At 46.5% G+C, this 19692-nt stretch overlaps 1 protein-coding gene across 4 annotated transcripts in view; it reads right to left on the bottom strand.

Moving 5' to 3' along the window:
* Positions 1-4046: 4046 nt before the first annotated feature.
* The window catches only part of RMND5B (required for meiotic nuclear division 5 homolog B), a 363293-nt gene continuing 347647 nt past the window's right edge, over positions 4047-19692 (bottom strand). For all 4 annotated transcript variants that reach the window (XM_069651549.1, XM_069651551.1, XM_069651552.1 and 1 more), the window contains exon 10: positions 4047-4838. In XM_069651549.1, the coding sequence (XP_069507650.1) occupies positions 4775-4838 (64 nt within the window). In that variant the 3' untranslated portion in view covers positions 4047-4774. The remainder of the gene's footprint in view (positions 4839-19692) is intronic.

Here is a 19692-nt window from a genome sequence, read left to right as displayed (position 1 = left end):
TCCGAAACCCCTAGATAGGGTTTTGCTTAGCAGGCTCACCTCACTAGCCTCAAAGTGGGTGGCTTACCCGAGTCCAGAAGGGACAAAACCTCCGGATTCGTCACAATGTATGTAATGTACTCTATTTTCTTGTGGGTACTAAGTATTGTCCATTGCTTTCACAGAACACTTTCGCTGATTTGTAACAGAGTGTCTATCCCCAAGCGGTGTGTACAGTTGCATGCCGAGTCCCCCACTTGAATTGTACATCGGGTGGGAGTGCGTTGGAACCTTTTGCTTTTTCCCCCACAACAGGTATACTGATGTTATGTCCTCTGCACCGCACCACACCTCCGAGTGAAGTTTTGCAAAGTCTGAATTCCGCAGCTCCAAATAAAAAGGTTAGTACCACTCTAACTGTAAACAGATTTAGCATTCTGCACGGAATTGTCCGATATCACCTGGGTAGCTGCAGCCGTACCTTGTCTAACCTTATGTGGATTGTGAAGCAGCCTGCAAGGAATCCCTAATACATCATCTTGCCAAGACCAGTCCAACAGTGAAAGCTCTGCAGACCAAAGGGAACCGAGGAACGGGCGCCCTTCCTGCCCCAACCCAGCAGACCAAGTCTGGTTGCAAAGCTCAAGAACTTCCCTGCTTGCAGACAACTCATGCTGCCCGAACTTGCACAGCACAGGAACTAAGAGGCAGGGACACTGGACATCGGATACGGAACAAGTTACTTACTTTCACATGCTCATGAATATTCCCTGTCGTCAGGCTGGGAATCCTCGGTAAAGAAAAAATCAGTATCAGTTTCGTTTCTGATCTGTCTTTCTTAGTAGTAACCAAACACTGGTCTCTGGGTCATGCTGCCCCCAGCCAATGACTGCCCTCTCCCTAAGCCCCTCCCCCTGGCAGCCATCCTCAGATTTGGTAGCATGTAAAGTGGCAGTAGGACCAAGTTAAGAGCCGCAGAGGCGTAGGAGGGAGGGTTCGCATGTGAATCCATGCCAGACCCATGCTGGAGAACAACAGTTACAGGTAAGTAACTTGTTCCTTGTCCAGCATGGGGTCTGGCATGGATTCACATGCTCATGAATACAAGAATACATAGCAGTACACACATGCAACCACGGGAGGTGGCAAGGCTCAACATTAAGCATCTCTTACCTCCTCATCAGGCCCACCTTCAGGCGAACAGGTTGCGCAGCACTGCTTGGCCGAATCCAGACTTCTCCCTGACGCAGTAGAATCTCGTGAAGGTGTGCGTCGACCTCCACGTACCAGCCCTGCAGATGTCCAGCAGGGGCACACCAGATAGGAACCCCGTGGTAGCAGCGATCGCTCTGGTCGAATGGTCTCTCAGACGGCCGGGCAACGGTCGGTTTGCCAACTGGTGACAGTGCATGATGCAGCCGGAGAGCCATCTGGAAATGGAAGCCTTCAAGAGGGCCTTCCCTTGGTTCACAGGTCCAAAATTCACAAACAGCTGTGATGTCTTCCGAAAACTCTTTGTGCGGTCCTCGTAGAACTTCAGCGCTCTAGCTACATCCAGCGAGTGCAAAGTCCTCTCGGCCGGCGACAAAGGTGACGGGGAAAAAAACAGGTAACACCAAGGGCTCGTTGAGATGGAAGTCCGACGGCACCTTGGGCATGAAGGAGGGGTGCGTCAGGTATGGAGGTTTACAGGAGAAGGCCTGGATCTCTCCCACTCATCGTGCGGAGGTGATGGCCACAAGAAATGCTGTTTTCCACGATAGGAACTTCAACGGTGCAGAATGCAGAGGCTCGAATGGCGGCCCCATGAGCCTGGTCAGCAGCACGTTGAGCTCCCATGCCGGGGCCGGAGCCTTCACCGGCGGAAACGATCGGAACAGTCCCTTCATGAACTCCTTCACCAGGCGATGGGACCACAGAGATGAGCGCCCCGGAGTTCTGGTGTAGCGGGAGATATCCGCCAGATGGATTTTGATGGAGGCATGGGCCAGCGTCGCCTTGGCCAACGACAATAAGTACGGCAGTTTAGAAACTCAAGGACTCCGAATGACTGTTTTTCTCCCCTGTTCCCTCCCTCCTTGAGCGCCTTGAAACACTTGCCTTGTGTATAGGTGCTTTACAAATAAACATTACCATTGTCATTCTACCCAGTCTCCTTTTGTCCCCTCTGCAGACCAATGCTTTATTATCCTATTCTTATATTGCAACTTCTGCCATCTCTGGTCTCCAACTGATTACTGCCATTATCATAGCTGCTTTAACATCTAGCAGCCCACTGATCCGTCATCACTGTACTCTACCAAACAGGACATCTGACCTCTTACCTCATACCCCTTACCGCAATGCTGTGTTCACTCTGCCAACCACTCTGGTTCTGCAGCTCTTTAGCAGCAACAGCCTTCTGCCACTCTGTACACGTGTACCCTTCTTTTTCCTAATGAATAATATTAGCACTTCGTTGCATTCTTTCGACTGACCCCAATTGAAGCCATCCTTTCCGCTCTTCCAATATCAGCCTCGTACTTTTATTTTCTTTCTCCTCGTTTCCCGCCCCACCATAGCAGCATCCTATTTTCCATTGTTTCGCTACTTGCCCCCCACCACTGGCTTTACTGAATGAGGTTAACCTTTAAGCCAGTATCCCCCCCATTCGGTCACCCTCTCTCCTTGCCCAGATTGCTTTGAGATTGCACTTGGCCTTTGCTTTCTACTGGCTCAGTTTACAGCCATCGTCTACTCTTGTACGGTCACCTGTTCCTACACTTAGCATCGTCCCTTCCGTTTCTAATATTTTAAAAGGTACCACGGATTCCACCTCAAGCACTGCTCATTTAATTGATAAATAGTGCAATTGTTCGAACCCTTCTATGCAAATGGTCTCATCATTTACTTTGTACAATGCTCACAGCCCCAATCAGTCTGGTCAGCCTTTTATACAACTGTAATGTGACTCAGGTTAGGCGTGGTTGAACAGTTTAGAGAGATGTGTGCACGGAATACACTCCATGAAGCCACTAACATAACGCGTGGCATGTGGAACCCTTGTGGTAAATTGATGCACGCGAACAAGTGTAAGTTACACAACAAAATTGGAAACAATTTTTTTTTTTAAAAAGAAAGCAGGTGTGGCATTGACTCACTCATACCTTGAAACGAAAATGCGTCCTAGTAAAGGTTGCATTGCAAAGAGTCCTAAACAAAAGCAATAAAAAGCCAAAAAAAGGGGAGTGACGTAAGGAGTAGTTACATGGCTCACTTGCAAGGCAGTAGAATAAAACTGGGGATTCAGCTGTTGGGGCTATACAGAATATTACAGTTGGTGATAACAGAAACCCTGGAAAATGAATGATACAGGAGGAAGGTTGCAATTCTAGACCTGCAGCTGCCGATGACAAAGATCAGATTCAGAGCTAGGCCTGCTGAAGGAGCTAGGTTCCCAATAGGCTGGGAAGGAGCGTGAACATGGCCTATGATGTACATAGAGGTTTGTCTAAAGCAGCTTCAAATGTATGCTTTTCAGTGGCTAGCACATCCACCTGTAGCCAGTGGTCGAAGTGGGAGGGAATACGTTTTACTGTTCCTATACTTGTATTTGAAAAAGAAACTGTTCCGGGATGGTTTAGTTTTAAAATAAAACTGCAGGAAGAAGTTGAAACGTGTACTTCGTGCACTACACTGAACATTCTCTTAAAAGGCAGTTGTGTTTGTTTGGGGGTTTGATTGCGTGTCGGGCGGGGGGGGGCAGTTTGGTCTGCATTTGAAATGAATGCATTTCAATTGTGAGTTTTCTCTCATTGTAAGCTTTCCTATAGTAGGCTTAGTATTGGTGACTTGTGGATATTTTATTGTTTGGTTAAAATGGAGCATGGTTTATAATTATGAAAAAAAGGAGAGAGAGAGTATAAGAAAGACAGAAAGAGAGAGAGTAAGAGCGAGAGCGACAGGGACACAGTGCTGGTCTTCCCAATGCTGATACAAACCATGTTATAAAGACAGTAATTGCTGCACCATCTGGCCCAAATGCACCTTTGACAGCAACTCCAGGACCCAATAACATGAGCCAAGCATTTCTTTCTTCTGACGTTTCAAACTTTACTGTGTCATTTATTTAAGTTGGAACTAATAAAACAGTTCTAAAATGATATTTACAGTTGAGGGACCTGTTAACATTTCAAGGTTCCCAAGCAGTCTTGAGCTGAATCCAGCACTGCAGATGCCATAGCAGGAACCACCAAACCAATTCCATACTAGCATCTCAATCCTGGCAAGAGGAACACCAGGCAAGCGCCCAAACAGCATCTCGGCTGCATGCGGATCCAGGCCAGCTCCAGTATAGAAGTGCAAATGGCAAGGCAGAATGCACTAGATTGCCCTCTTTCACCATTAGAAGTCTGCCTTGTCCAAGTACCCAAGAGAAGACAGAAGCACAGGTGGGTGTTGAGGAGTCTTGCAAACCAATAGACTAGATACAAAGCCTCAACCAAAGAAGAATTTTCAAGATTAGCTGGCATCAGAATGAGCTTCATGCTGCACGAGCGCCTTGAGGGTTCCTGCATCGTAAAATATGGAAGTTGACAGCGGGCACTGCCAAAAAGAAAGCATCTGCTCCAGTCAGTGTTAGATATTTGGCCATAGTAGAACAAAGATGGGTGTTTGACAGGATAGCAATGAAACCCTCATAGTAACTTGTTTACACACCACCTCAGGGCGAGGGCAGCCGGTTATTCAGCATCCTTTTCCCACAACATCAGCCACTTGTCTTTTGGGGAGGGAAAGGAAATTAAAACTAGGGAGATCAAAAGATGATCCGTTTGCCATCAGCCGGGTTCTGCTCCATTGGACAATACGGGCATTTCAACCTGCAACAGAAAAGAAAATAATGGAAACTTAATCGGGGAAGTAGTAGAAAGCAGGTTGATGTGGCGGTTCAGAATAGACAGATGGATAAGTGAGAAGAAACAGACTAGTAGGGCAACAGGACAGCATATAATTAGAGGGTTGGCGTTTAGAACAGTATTCAGATTATAACAACCGTATTCTCAGTCACATGCCACTTTTCTCAGACATCAAAGACATTCTATTTAGACTTAGATGAGAGCTTCAGGTGCTTTTTATAAGCTATGAGGAACTAGATTACGTTTCCAAGATAAAGCCAATGGTTACTCTGAGGCAGAATTTCATTTTTGTGGTGCTTGCTACCTAACTTTGCAGGTCCCCCTAAACGTTTTGCTGGCTTTCTATGTTTTTCGAATTTCTTTTTGCTTCTAGCGAAGTGCCCCTGCACCCTTTTTTCTGGCAAGCTGCCATCAGTATCCCACATGGCTACAAGGTTAAGGGTGAGCTTTAAGCAACCCATCACCCTGAAAGTATGCTGTGGAGCACAACCTGATGGCAGCTGGATTTATTTTTGGCTATACCATGGTTGTAACCACTTTCACCACTTTAGTAGCCCAATTCACCTATATGGTGGCCATTGGGGTACTCGTATGAAAGATATATTCTTTTTGCAGCTTTTCCTCCATGACATCAACGGAAGCCCCAAATTGGATTCTTGTCCTGACATTTGCCGTTTCTTTCCTTCCCTTGCTTAGTTCGTCACTTTTGGGATCACTAGTTAGTCCCAAAGGCTACCAGTGCATGACCCAGTTCACCCCATGGGCGTAATTATAGGGGGGGAGGGGCAACAAGCCACCCCCCCACATTTTGGGGCATGCCTTTTTGTTGTCTCTCCCCACCCCCATCATTTGTCAGGGGAGGGCAGGGCCAGGGAGCCACATTGCAGCCATCGCATCAAGTAATTGGATAGCGCAGGCATGGCTGCGGTGCCCAGCCAGGTTTGCGCTGTCTCATTACATAAAGCGAGCTGCTAGGATGCCCCGCGTGGCTTAGTCCCTCACCCTAGCTGGCCTGACTCAAAGTCAGCAGCCACAAGTGCCAGGGTGCTGGACTAGGTGGTGCAGGGCCCTGCCGCACTGTCAGGCTGGCAGCATTTCCGCGGCCGTAGAGCCGACGAGCATCGCTTTCCGGCTTTGCTTACGTGACGCAGAAAGGAACTAGGAAGCTTATTCAGCGGGTGTCGCCGAGAGAGGGGCGAACTTTGTGGGTCTGGCGTATCTGCATATTCTGAGACTATTCTAGTCAGCTTAAATGTTAAAAGCTCTTGACTCTCTGTTTCAGAAACACACATTTAAGAACTGTGAGATTTAGCTGTCTTCTGTCTCCCATGCCCTGCTCACTCCCCCAACGTCCAAGCACCAAGTCACCCATCAGGATTTCAATTGCCTAAAAGTGTAAGCATACAAATGTAGGTGCCAAAAATGAAATGCATTAAATTATTACTAATTGCCAGGTCTTTGTTAAAAAGTGAAGCCCCCCCACCACCCCAAGCACTGCGTCAGATTCTGTCCTGCCATGGCACTGTAGTTCAGCCAGGTCAAGTCAACGTAGCCCAAATCTTCACGGATTAGGGCCAGGGGGGATAAAGCCTTGTCTGCTCAATGGCCGATGCGCCACTGTTTGCATGCGTTATTGGGCATGTAATGTACATATGAATGTTGTGTGCACACAGTGCATGTCAATGGAGGTGCTGGGTGCCTGAGTGTGCGAAAGCATATGTGTGTTGACTTTTGTGTCTGAATGAATGATAACTAATGCATTGTGTGTATGTTCTGGGTGGACTAAAGTTTGTGAATGTTATGTTGCGTCACTGGGTGAATGGCAGGCCCGGCTGAAGATGTGTGGGGGCCCATTTTCAACATGATGGTTGGGGGCCCCTTTGTGATTTCCTACCGCAGGCTATGTTAATAAGTTAGGCACAATAGGGTCACCCAAGTACTAACTTGGTGGCGCCTTTCTTTTTTCATCATCTCTAGCGTGGATTTTGTTTGTTAGCCCTTCTTCTACCGTCCTGGGAGTGGTGGGGAGGGAGGTGTGCGTGTGTGTTTTGCCTTTGGTGGGAACACTTTGGTGTCCCCACCTATGCTCCAGCGTGTCTGGGCAGGCAGGAAGTGGGGGAGAAGTTATCACTTCCCTTCCCTTTGTCTGCCTCAGTGCCGGAATGGAACCAGCTACCACTGGGGGTCTGTCTGTACTGATTGGACAGTCACCTGCCCCATTCTGTAAAATGCTGTGAGAGATTGCAGAGGAGTGTTTGCTGAAACTGTATAAAAAGGAGAGGTTCCTGAGTAGACTACTGGGAACTGAAGTAACTGAAGAAAACGACCAGAGACGCCTGCAGACTCATTGCAACACTGAAGCGACCACTGCTGTCCTGACCACATTTTCTCTGTGACAGAGGAACTCCAAAGAGGACAACTCCTTTCCTTTGACTGATGGGAACAACCAGTCCCAAGACAAAACTTTAATGAGAGCCATCTACTGAGGTGCTGTGCCTCTCCAGAGCTGGGGAACCCCGATACTAGGAGACCTCCTACCCAATTAAAGTGCATCATTGTGGAAAGGCGGAATCCGTCCAAGTCTTTGCTGTGCTCCAGACGAATCTCCAGAGACACAATCTGACCAGTCCAAGTCCCCTCAACAGAGTGCAGGATCTCGGGAACTGAAGAAGATTATACGGGCGAATCACGTCCATTGTAGGTGCTGCAGAAAAGGTGCCAAAACTGCAGAGTGACCAGAGAAGTTGCTGAAATCCGTGCCAGAGGTCCAGAGTGGAGACTGCTGCCGAGAGATCCCGTCCGCTGTCCTACCTTTCGTCATCAAACCAAGGAATCCAGAGGTTGGGTCCAGCACTGCCACATCGAGAAGTAAAGGTGTCCAGGGCAACCCCCTCTTACCCCCGACACAAGTTGCTGCTTGTCCCTTTAGCAAGTCTTTTAACAGGGTCTCCAGTGTCTCCAATGTTGGTTGTATCCTCTTGCACCTTAGAGACTAGAAAACATCCACAGGAGTTTGTTTTTCTGCTGCTTGTGAAGACTTTGAGCCCTCTCTGAACTTCCTTTAGCTAGGGTTGTGTGCTGGACTCAAAAAGCCTTGCTGTGTAAAGAAACTGCCTCTAGAACCTTAAGCTCTGCTAATATTACACTAACCAATTGCTTTCCTTCCCAAATGTCATTATCTTATGTGGGTTTGCAGAGTAAATGTACTTACCGTATTTCTTCCAAGTTTCACGAGTGTGCGTTATTACTGATAATACGGGAGAACTGTCATTACTGTCTAACAATTGTAACCGCAAGCAACTAAAAACTACGCAGTGGCCTTTAAAAAGTATTCTAACGTGTTCTAAAGTATTTTGGTTCAATGTGGCGAGTATTTAAAAGTAATTCTTGTGTGTATATAATACATCTATATTTTACTATACATTTGAGTTAAGTGTTTATTTGAATTGCATTACTAACTAGGTTCAATATAGTTAGCTACAGCTCACATCTTCCTTTTACGATAAGCCCGACTGCTCTGCCCCTCTACCAAGATTCCATGAGTAGTACAGACTGATACTAAGAGTTGGGGATCTACAAAATATTGGGATAGTTTTGTAAAGTCTACCTCAGAGGGGACTTTGGGAAAACTCCAACACCCTGCTTAGAGCGAAAACAGTGAAGCACCCATGAGGTGCTTACATTACAATGGCGACAAAGATATGGTTAATAGCTGCCAATTATCACGAGGCGACCATCCAGCTGGAACACCAAACGCCCACTCAAGAGCTCTAAACCCTTTAAACCCTTCTTTGACTGCAAGTGACTGATGTGGAGGAACCAGTGTTAGAAGGCAATAGGGCGATAACACTTCTGTATATCCCATGGGAAGAGAAAATACGGTTTCTAATGCGAATGCTGAAAGTCCAAATTTTAAGCCTCCGAATGAAAATAGCGTGAAATGAATATATTTCTGTGTTACAAGACTGCTGAGTGCTGACTGGCAACATGAGGGCAGGTAATGGGGGGGGGGCGGCACCCCTGAGGTTTGAGGCCTAATTTGAAAAGGTTTAATGGCCCTAATGCCGTCCATAGTGAATGGGTTATGTATCAATCAATCAGGATATTTAAGATGGGTTTTTAGGTCATGCCTAAAAGATCGAAATCCATGGTCTGCCGCAGGGCCAACGGTAGAGAATTCCAGCGTTTCGGCCCTGAGACAGAAAGCCAGTCCTCCCTGCCGCTCTTTACTGTAGCTCGGAATACACAGCGGTGCCGCGCCCATAGACCTAAGTGCTTGCATTGGACAATTTACAGCTGAAGTTTCTCCTGTATGGACAGACAGCCTTTGCTGTTTAAGGCATGATGAATAATACAAGGCGCCTTCAATTTTATTCGTGCAGAGACCAGCAGCCAATGAAGTGAATGACGGGCCTTAGTTACACGCTGGCCAAAAGGAATAGTTTTCAACACACAGAATGCCGCATTTGAAAGACCTGAAGGCGGTTTACCAGGTTTGCAGGATGGACGAGGTAGGTGGCATTGCAATAGTCAATACTACCATTTAGGCAAGCTGCCACTATTTGCGCATGAAATCCTGTCGGGATAAAAAGGGAGAATCTTTTTTAGTTGTTCCAACATGCAAAAGCCAAGGCCACAGACAGAGTTGATCTGGTTATCTATAGTCGGAGTTGAGGAGATCTTCACACCAAGATTCCGGACCGTCCTTGCCGGGACCGGCAATGGTCCCATCAAAGGCGGCCAGAAATCAGAAGTCCAGTTCTCCACGGCCCCTGAGGTGTCAATAATCAAGATCTCAGTTTTGCCGCTGTTCAATTTCTAACAATTTGCCTCCATCTAGCCCCTGACAGCGTCCAGACACAGACGCAGCTGACTCACAGTCCCAACAGCCCCGAGGTCCATCCTAAACAGAATCGAAGTATCATCTGCGTAGGAAAAGAACCAGTACCCAAAGGATCGGATCAGCGCAGTAGTGGACACAGGGTCGACCCCGGAAGCACCCCGCAGGTCACAGAAGTAGACTCTGACATGAACAGTGTAAGGGCGACTGCTTGTACGCGAGAGCCAAGAAAAACGTGAAACCAGTTCAACACTGGCCCTGCGATTCCAGCATCCTGCGGTCTAGAGATCAGAATGTCATGACCAATGGTTTCAAAGGCGGCCGGCACGTTCAATAAAATTAGACCTGCCGAACCGACTCTGTCCCTGATCATAGTCAAATCATCCAGTGCCGCCACCAGAACTGACTGTGCCCAAAAGCGGGCAAAAACACATTTGACATGGGTCTAAAACGCTCTGCTGTTCGAGAAAATATCTTAGCTGTGGGGTCACCGTTGATTCCAGCACCTGCATCAAAAATGATAAAGCAATTGGGCGGTAGTTCTACATAACCGAGGCGTCCAACAATGCTTTCTTTAACAATGGAACCACCAGAGCTTTCTTTAAGGATGCTGAAATTTGCCCGTAAGTCAAGGAAGAATTGACAGCTTCAGCTATCATTTCCCAAAGACTCGACGAACCCTGCTTAAGCAGATGGAACAGGAGATCATCCAACGGGGAGGTCGATTTAAGGGCAGCCACAATGTGGCGAATTTGCACAGCGTTTGTCGGAGTAAATGAGTAATAAGGATTGGCCACGGCCATCGCCGATGACTCTTGGGAGTTTAGAAGTAGCAACTTCAAAGCACTCCATCCTACCTACTCTAGTATGGGCAATCTCATCCCTAATCCCAGCAATTTGATCAATGAAGAAGTTCGACAAGTCATCGCACAGCTTCTATATGGATGTATGTATGTGTGTGTGTGCCAGAGACTCTGGACAGGTGGGGCCTTTGTTTATGGGCATCGAGAAGGCAAATATAAAATATTAGATGGCTAGACTCAGACTGACATTTTGGGGCAGCCTTTCCAGCCCTTTCTTACTGTGCCACTGGCTGTCATGAGATTTTTTACTGGCATCATTATCAGTCAGCAACTCTTGTGGAGTGTTGGGTAAGATTTTCAGAAATGTGAATAATCTTCCGAATCTGCATCAACCCCAGAACCTTTTGCTTGTACTTGGTAATTATGTTGCCTTGTCCCTAAGGCGAGTGGGAATCTTTATCCCCTTTCACCTAATATTTTACTCTTTTTATGGGTGACCTTTTAATGTCTCTCCATAGTGTGTGATTGGAGTTAGTTTCCTATAAGTTTTGGGCTTAGTCTGGGTTTCCTCTTTGGGCCTCCCTTGTCAATTTCTCTCATTACCTCTTGGGTGAACTACTGTTACCAAGAAGTAAAGTGGGATTCCCGTGCCCTTTACATTTATAGTGAGACAGCACACCCCCATTATGTGGGTTGCTGGGGGTTACAATGTATCCCCTTTCTTACTTACCTGATAACATTTTTGTTACAATTGCAAGTTTACTTGAATGGCTGGTGGCAGTGAAACTACTTTTATTGCATGTACTGCTCATTACTCGCAGGTTGTCTAATCAGTCGCAGTAATGCACAGGAGGGACACCATTCTGCTTGAATGGTGCCTCCTTTTTTTTGCCATTTCTTGTTTGCTTGTTGTTCCTTGGTTCCTCTTCTGCCGTCCTAGGTGGGAAATACCCTGGTTAAAGCTTTGTCTTTGGTGGGGCTCCTTTGCATTCTGCGCCAAGCCTACAGTGTGTCTGAGAAGGCAGGAAGCGAGGGAGTAGTCAAAACACTGCAGCCCTTTGTCTTGCACCTTGCCTGAAAGGAACCAGTTGCCACTGGGGGCTGGCTATCCTTGGACAGCCAGACCGCCCCTTTCTGTAAACTGCCAGGAGAGATTGCAGAAGTTGCGCTAGTTCCTGATAAATATTTGTTAGGCAAAGTTTGTATGCAGTACCCTCTGGGAACACTACACACAACTATGACTACAGGTGTAAGCAAACCAACCTTTGGTATAAGTCTGTACTACACAGTTTTGGTAGCGTGTTGAGCAGCCAGGCTTATCACAAGAGGGGAATGTGAGCAGTAATGATGTTAAACAGAGGTCTACAATCACAGGTGTTCAAATAAACTTACACTCAAGGTTTCTTTGATAAATACTTATTAATTTATTTATCTGTCAGTTATAAAACATTCATTAGAAGGAGACAATTATATAATAACACACAAATATACTTCAATACTATTTCAGAATACTTTTCAAGAGGAGCAAAAGGCAAAGGTTATTAGAACATGAAAGGTTACAATTATTCTTAGACAGTGCAGATACTTTGAGTTCACCAAAAGAGTCAATTCAATTCAATAGGCTGCGCCAAAGTCAATGGGCTAAAGTCTTAGATAGGATAAAGCGGTTCTGGTAGTTAAACGGAAAAGTCTCTGCACAAGTTCCTGGAAGAAGTTTGTGAAAGAAGAATCATATGTTGGGTCACAAGCTGATTAGGCCTGCAAAAGTTTCAAGCACTTTCACTGCGCGAGGCAAGTTCTCCAAGTCTTGTTTTACAGTACCTTACAATGAAGAAAAAGATGCAGCTGACTACTTCCGTTCATGGCAGTTCCTGCAGATCTTGCTGTTCCTGGGCCTCAGTCGTGGGGACAAGAGGGAGAACGTCGGGGGACTACTGCACTGGGACTGGTCAAAAGTTTGCAACTGGCAAACTTCAATTTCAGTGGCTGCTTTGCGTTTCAGCTACCACACTGGTAACAACGCTGGTACTGGCTGTCAAGGTTGACTGTCCATGCTTCTGAGGTCCCAAACTCAACTGAGGGGGGTCAGACTCGGTCGGTCCAACGTCGTGTGAGTCCGGAGGATCTTCCAAACGTTTTCGGCCCGCTTATAAATAACGCACACAATCTGATGTCCCTCTCCCTGGCTCTACGGTTTCCTGCAGCACTCTGAGGAAATGCAACCAGCTCCGAGATAGGTGTCCAGGTGGCTTACTTGAGAGTTGACTGGTCCTACCAACTCAAAGGGAGAAGTCGTCCTTTGCAGGGCTTCTCGGTCGATGCGAACTTGGCGATTCGGACCAGCAGCAAGGCTTCACCGGGCAAACCAACGGTCCAGGAGTTGCAGCAGTCGTCCTCTTCAAGCTCTTCTTTGGTTCCAGTGGTCGACTCTGCCTTCCAAGCCAAGAGACTCGCCTTTTATTCAGTTCTCTCCCATTCATGCCAGCCTAGCTGCTACTCACCCAGCTGGGTGGCTGTCCTTGTTGGACGGCCAGCCAGCCAATCATCACAGAGTGCATTTTGGTCTCCTAGGAGACCAAGTACAGGGAATTTCGGGCACCTCCCTCACTTCCTGCCTACCCCAGACACTTTGGAGCCAGAGGCGGTCTTCACTCCTGAAGCTTGCCAAAGGCAAATGAACAAAGAGACCAAACCTGGTTTGGCGCGCAGAGAAAAACTCTAGAAGGACCTTTCAACAGAGACATGGCGGAAAAAGAAGACCGGGAACAATTTTAGCAACGATGGCTGTGAGCCATCTTGAAAAACATGGCTCCCGCGATTTAACGTTACCGGAGCTACGAATAGTTTGCGGTTGGGAAAAATCATGGTAGTTGTTGTAAAACCACTGCCACCAGCCATTCTGAGAGGAAAGGGTAACCTTTGACTGTTACATGAGTATCTAGACACAGGGGATACTAAGTAACTCCTCCAGCACTCTATTGTACGATAGGCTGTGCTGGGTCTAGGAATTTAAACGACTAGTAAAGTCAATTTCATTTTACTTACTCTGGGAAACAGTAGTTTATCCCAGAGAAGGTATGTAAACCTTGTAACAGCCTGAAAGGCTTCCCTGTGTCACTGCACTGAGGGTGATGTGTGACACAAATGAAAAAGAAGATGCCTATGGAGTTGGTTAGACTCCATAACCAAAGAAAACACAGAGGTAAAAACACATATCAAAATACATGAGAGAGTGGGAAAAGGGGTCACACTCTCTCCAGGTAAAAATACCAAGTCCTCAAAATCCAGCAAGGTTGCTGGGTGTCTCTAAGGTGAAGGGAATTAGCACATATTTGAGAATTCTCCCTAACAATACTGTGATCCTGGAAGCTGCTGTCAAGTCGACCCCACTGGAGCCAAATCCAAAGAGCAAGATGTAGAAAAGATGTTTGTAACGATTTACAGCAACCAGAGAGCCTGCTCTGTAACCAGAGACCGATATAACAGAATGCGAAGACTCATACCCTGTAACGCTCACCTGATTCTCGCAGAGGCGCCGGTCTTGACTGGGCGACTACCGTATCTTCAAAGGTGATGTGTAGCACCCGGTTGGCTCTTTGGGCTGGACCTCTGTGCACTGTATGCCTGACTTCAAGAGTAAGATGTCTGCAGACAGAAAATATGGGATTAATGAACTGGGGTTATTGGGGTGTCCCTATCTCTTCCCTTTTTTGCTCTCCTGTAGACCCCCAAAGGTTAACGCTCTCACCTTAGGTAAGTGAATGCCGAGCTCTCCATCTGCCTCGGGGCAGGGTGCTGTAACCAGTTTCTTCACTGGATCGGTAGCGCAGGCCTCTTGACTTCAGAGGACTGCTGTCCGACGTTTACTGCACGAACGGTAAGTTTCGAGTAATTCTATTGTCTTTAAAGTCTTTAGCAATGATGTCTCTTGTTTTGCAGGTTCCGGCGATGGCGGATGACGGGCTGAAGTGAGTTGAAGATGGAGTCCGTATGATGAATAGAAGCACTTGGAAGCACGTAAGTAAGCGCTTGTTGCCTGCTTCACGATGCGCTCTAACTGTCTTTTATTTTGCAGGTACGAGTTCGGAGCGGCTGCAGGGTGCCGGAATACCCACTGGGGTTGATGTGGAAAGGAGTAATGGCATGTGAGTATCAAAGTTCCCCAATGTCTTTAAACGCACCTTGTTTTGTCTTTCAGATGCAGGATGCAGCGCCGAAGGCCTCCGGAGCGTGCGAAGAGTCGGTAAGCTTTTGTCTTTCAGATGCCGGAATGCAGTGTGAAGACCTCCGGAGCGCACGAAGAGTAGGTAAGCCTTTGTCTTTCAGATGACGGAATGGTAACCTGTTCTTTCTTGTCTTTATAGGTGTTGCTGAAGACTGGATTCAGGATGGTAAGCCTTTTTCCTTAGGCCCAGGATCCGATGCAGAAGACAAGATGAGCGTTCTGCTGCAGAGGATGCAGAATAACGCAAAGCAAGATTCATCCACCGGGTGTGGTTTAAATAGCCTCCTGTAGTGCTTAGGTGTCTCCTTCCACAGCCACGCCTAGGTAAGAAAAGAGTTCCTGTGCTCCAGAAGAGGTCCAGTGTTCTGAATCTAGGGAGTGGCTCCTGCCCCACCCAACAGGAAAAGTAGTTCCATACAGAAGAGGATCAGAGGCTCAGCTGGCAGGCAAGTAAGCAGCATGGTCTGCTGCAGGTAAGTCCACCCAAGCATCATGAGCCCGGCGCTTCCAGCGCTGGGACTGGGCACATTTATGAGCCTGGTGCCACTGGCGCCAGGACTGGGTCCAAAAGGTCCCAATTGGGACTGGTTGGCCCTCGGAACCTGGGTTATGGATCTGCTTCCAAGGGAGTTGGGAAAACCCTGACCTTTTGGAAGCAGAGATCATGACATACCCAGAGGCTGGTGGGACCCACTAGTCTCAAGACAACCTGCATTTTGAGCCATCCCTCGATGTGCTGCGACCTTACAGGACTGCAACCCCCCAATACCTAGGGACCTCAAGCCAGAGTGTGGTGCATGGTCTTCCGAACCTTGGTCAACTCCTGCTGGACGTCCAGAGACACGATTCAAATCCCTGAAGTCCCCTCATCGGAGTGCAGGACCGAGAGAGGGAAGAGAATCAGACCAGCGACATTCGTTCTTCATCAGGAACCTGTAAAAGGGCGCCCAATCCACAGAGCTGCAAGAAGCTGCAAAGAATACTTTGTTGAAAGCCTCCCCCTGTCGATGACTGCCGCCGGTTTCCTTCAGTGTCCATTTCTTCAGTCTCTAGACCAAGAACCCAAGGACCGTATCCTCTGCTGCTGCATCCTGAAGGCATCCACCCAGAAGCTCTTCTTTTCTGCTGAGGTTGGTTTGGGTAATATGTACCTTAAGTCTTGTGTGAATCCTGTGAGGCTGCGTGGGTGATTCGTGTGGTTGGGAGTTTGCCCCTACCGTTCACCCAGGCCTAAATGCTGGAACGCATATGGGGAGTCTTCTATGAAGTCCCTGAACACGTATTAACTCTGAAGCTAATACTTACTTGTTGAAGATATCCACTGGAACTCTGACTTTCCCGCAACTGAACCCTATCCTGACCTGCCTACAGCTGGCTCCTAGACCACTAAGGTCCCTCTTCTGCCTGTGAGAAAACTCATGCTCTAGACTAGGGAAGGACTTTGATGATGAGGCTTCCGTCTTGAAAATATAACAAGTTTTGAAAGTACTTATTTGTAAAGAGGTTTGTGTGGTAACGGTATTTCTGTAACGGAATAAGTTACAAAGTATCTAAAAGTTATTACTTACTTTTAAGTTGTTGGTTGCTCCTTTAAAAAGTATAGAAGTTAATTTGCCAGCTTTGAATTGTGGTTCACACTTCTGAAAAGTAATAGAGTTGGCAGAGTTTTCTCATTTCTCAAGTGAACGAGTGTAAAAGCCTTCCACCTTGATTAGCAGTGTGCTCTTCTAAATGGGTGTTATTGGGTTTTGCTTTCCCTGATCTGCTTTAGTGCATTTCTGAAACAGTCTGGAATTGAAGCATGTCTTGTAGTTGCTGTTGGCCCCTCATAAGAGTAGAATAGGTTCCTTTTTTAAAAAAGAAAATAACAAAAGTTATTGGTTTAAAAATGCGCATAATAGTCAACCATACAAACAACCACAACATAACCTCTCTCAGTGCAATTTCCCCCTCCCACCACCCCTGATACCACCGCCCCCCCCAACACCACAGTCCCACCTCTTTCTCATCTCCAGAAAGCGTACCAAGATCAAAACTCAGTTGGCCTCCATCCATTTGGCCCAAACTGTCTAGAATTTATACAGGCATCCTGTCTCTGTATACCCTTCTCTCCATTTCTGCACAATAGTCCATCCCCTCCTCCCACTTATGAATACTGGGTGGGGTCGTGTTACCTCAATCCACTGCCAACATTTTATTCCCCATCATCATAGCCGTCCTTATCAAACACTTTTCTTTGTGAGTGAATCCTGTATACCCCCCACGCGTTCGGGCACACTGGAACTGGTTCGTTAACCACTCTAGACAGTCTGTCCCTTATTCGCCTCCAGAAGACTTGCACCTTGGGGCACTCCCATAGCATATTGAAAAGGGAGCCTTCTCCCACTATGCACTTCAAACACTGTGGATCCGATGCCGTGCCCATACAGCGGAGGCTAACCATGCAGTAGTACACCCTAGGCAGAACTTTGCATTGTATTAAACGCAGTTGCATAGTTATACTTGCATCTCTTGGCGGCATCACTGCCTCTGCCCAGTCATCCTCCTTCATGGCCCCCAGATCATCCTCCTACTTTTCCCTCAACCCCAGGGGTTTGGACGTATGGTTATGATATAAATGCGTTATCGCCTTCCCCTTAATCTCTTCTTCCAGGAGGTTGGCTTCCTTAGTGGATCTCTCTGGGACATCCCATGCATCCCACCTCTCCTGTGATAGCATGCTGCTGCCTGGCGTAGGTGTACTTATCCCTGTTTTGTAGGCCAAACCCCTCTTAAAACCTTTAGAATGACGCAAGATTATCCTGTGCTACAATAGCCCTCATCTTCCTGATCCCTTTTGCCTGCCATCTCTTTTGTGCCCCCAGTTTCTCCACCTCCAGCAGTGCCAAGTTCGCCCAAATGGGAGCCTTCCTGGTCACTACCCCTCCCCCCCGCTCCCCAATCCCATGGCTTCAAGGGCTGCCGTGTGTGATGCTAATGTGCAGGTCCCTGGTTGTGCGAGTATAATCGGTTCCTTATTTAGCTTGAATAGCTTTGTCATTCTCTTCTTACAGTGTATAATTGGGTTATGCTTTCCCTGAACTGCTTTAGAAGTAATTCAAGGACAGTAGACCCTTTTGGTCATACTGGACAGTGTTATTCTCTTATAGATGCACTTAATTAGACCAACATTATTACAAGTATATCTTGCAACATATGTAAATTTCTTCTATCAAGAATGGATACAGTTACAACACCAATGTTACTTTTTTAGAACACAGTTCAGAGGGAGTAACTTAACTGGTATACTACTTGGAGGCCTAAAGCTACTCAAGGTTAAGTATTAATACAGTGAGACTATTTTAGAAGTGACCAGAAGCAATTCAGTGAAAGCACAACCTCTCCAAGAATAGCTTAATGCCCTTCTGAATGTGTTACAGGTGTGACTATAATCTAAATAAGGTTCTCCAGCATGGCGTCAGGCATGGATTCACATGCTCATGAATATTCCCTGCCGTCAGGCCGGGAATTCTCAGTAAGAAAAAGAAAGCAGTCTTGCTTTAAAAGCTTGAAAACGGCCTCTTTCTCATTATCCAATTAATGGAGACTGGGCCATACTGCAACCACCAATGATGAGTCTCCCCAAGTCCCGCCCCCGGCAGCCATCTTCAGATTTTTACAGCACGTTTTCGCTGCATGGAGTCCCTGTGAGTTGCGCTCCGAGTTATTTTTCATTATCAATTTCTTCACAGAAAAAATTACTATTTTTGTCCTAAACCTCTCATCTGCTGACTCGTAGTCAGTGACGGTAGCGGCAGACCATTGCCGGTGAAGAGCATAATCTACACAGTCAGATCTTCGTGGGAAGGATCTAGTGAGGCATACTTCGCTGTTATGTAAGAATTGATGTAGTCGCACTGTGTGAGACTACACAACACTTATCTGCTTGGTATTGGGTAACTCACCTTTTGGTATAGGTCTGTACTACACAAGCTGGTAGTGTGACTGAGCAGCCAGGCCTATCTCAAGAGGAGTAAATGTGAGCTGTAGAGCTGTAGCAATGAAATCCGTAAATACAAGTAGCCAAGTCACACTTACACTCAAGGTTTCAGTTATAAATAGTATTAAATCAAGAAATAACTCTGTGACTCTGCGCCAATTTCTTTCAAAATGTTTTTGTTTCCTCAATTCACCCTCTATAGGGTCAAACACATAAGGTCAAAAAATCCAAATCGCCCTGTATGACACGTGTTTCGGCTCAATAGAGCCTTTCTCAAAATCTTACTAAAAACGTATATTTGTTGATATGACTATATGTCACCATGTATAATTACTCAAACAACATTTTTAGTGGAGCAGTAAAATGGGGAATGTATATTTGAATATTCTAACCAGATTGTCAGATCCAGTACTAGATAACCATTTCTCGGGAGGATTGCTTAATTGAAGGGTGGATAAGACGCCTTGTTTTCATCGGAATCTCCGTTGACAATAGATAGTTGATGCCGAGTACATAGAGTAGACATAAAGAAAGGAATACGCTGCGTTGTCAAGGACACCCCTTTAAAAAGGGATTCCAAGATGGCGACGGCGTTCCCAACAACGCCAAAGCGGGTTGAATTAGTCGATTGAAGGTGAGCAACCTCTGCTTTCAGGCAATACTTTTAAGATTTCGAGCAATGTGAAATCAGGAACTGTCAGTCAACAAGCATCTGATAAGTGTATAGAACGTGATGAGTTTTTTGAATATGGAAAAGCGAATACATGGATCATAACGTTATACAGAGATTGTGAGATAAACATACAATTTGGTGTTGGGACGTTACTTAGCTAAATTTACAGGTTGTAATATTGATGTTTATATAGTAGTTGAATGCATGAGTGACCATAGTCAATATCGCAGAAATACTAGGTAGTTTCAGTAAACAATATACATTTCACTTCTCTCAATTGGAAGAAGGAACAAGTTAC

The sequence above is a fragment of the Ambystoma mexicanum genome, chromosome 3p, assembly GCF_040938575.1.
Source record: "Ambystoma mexicanum isolate Mex_15411 chromosome 3p, UKY_AmexF1_1, whole genome shotgun sequence".
In the NCBI taxonomy this organism is placed as follows: domain Eukaryota; kingdom Metazoa; phylum Chordata; class Amphibia; order Caudata; family Ambystomatidae; genus Ambystoma; species Ambystoma mexicanum.
This window is presented reverse-complemented; position numbering and strand designations above follow the sequence as displayed.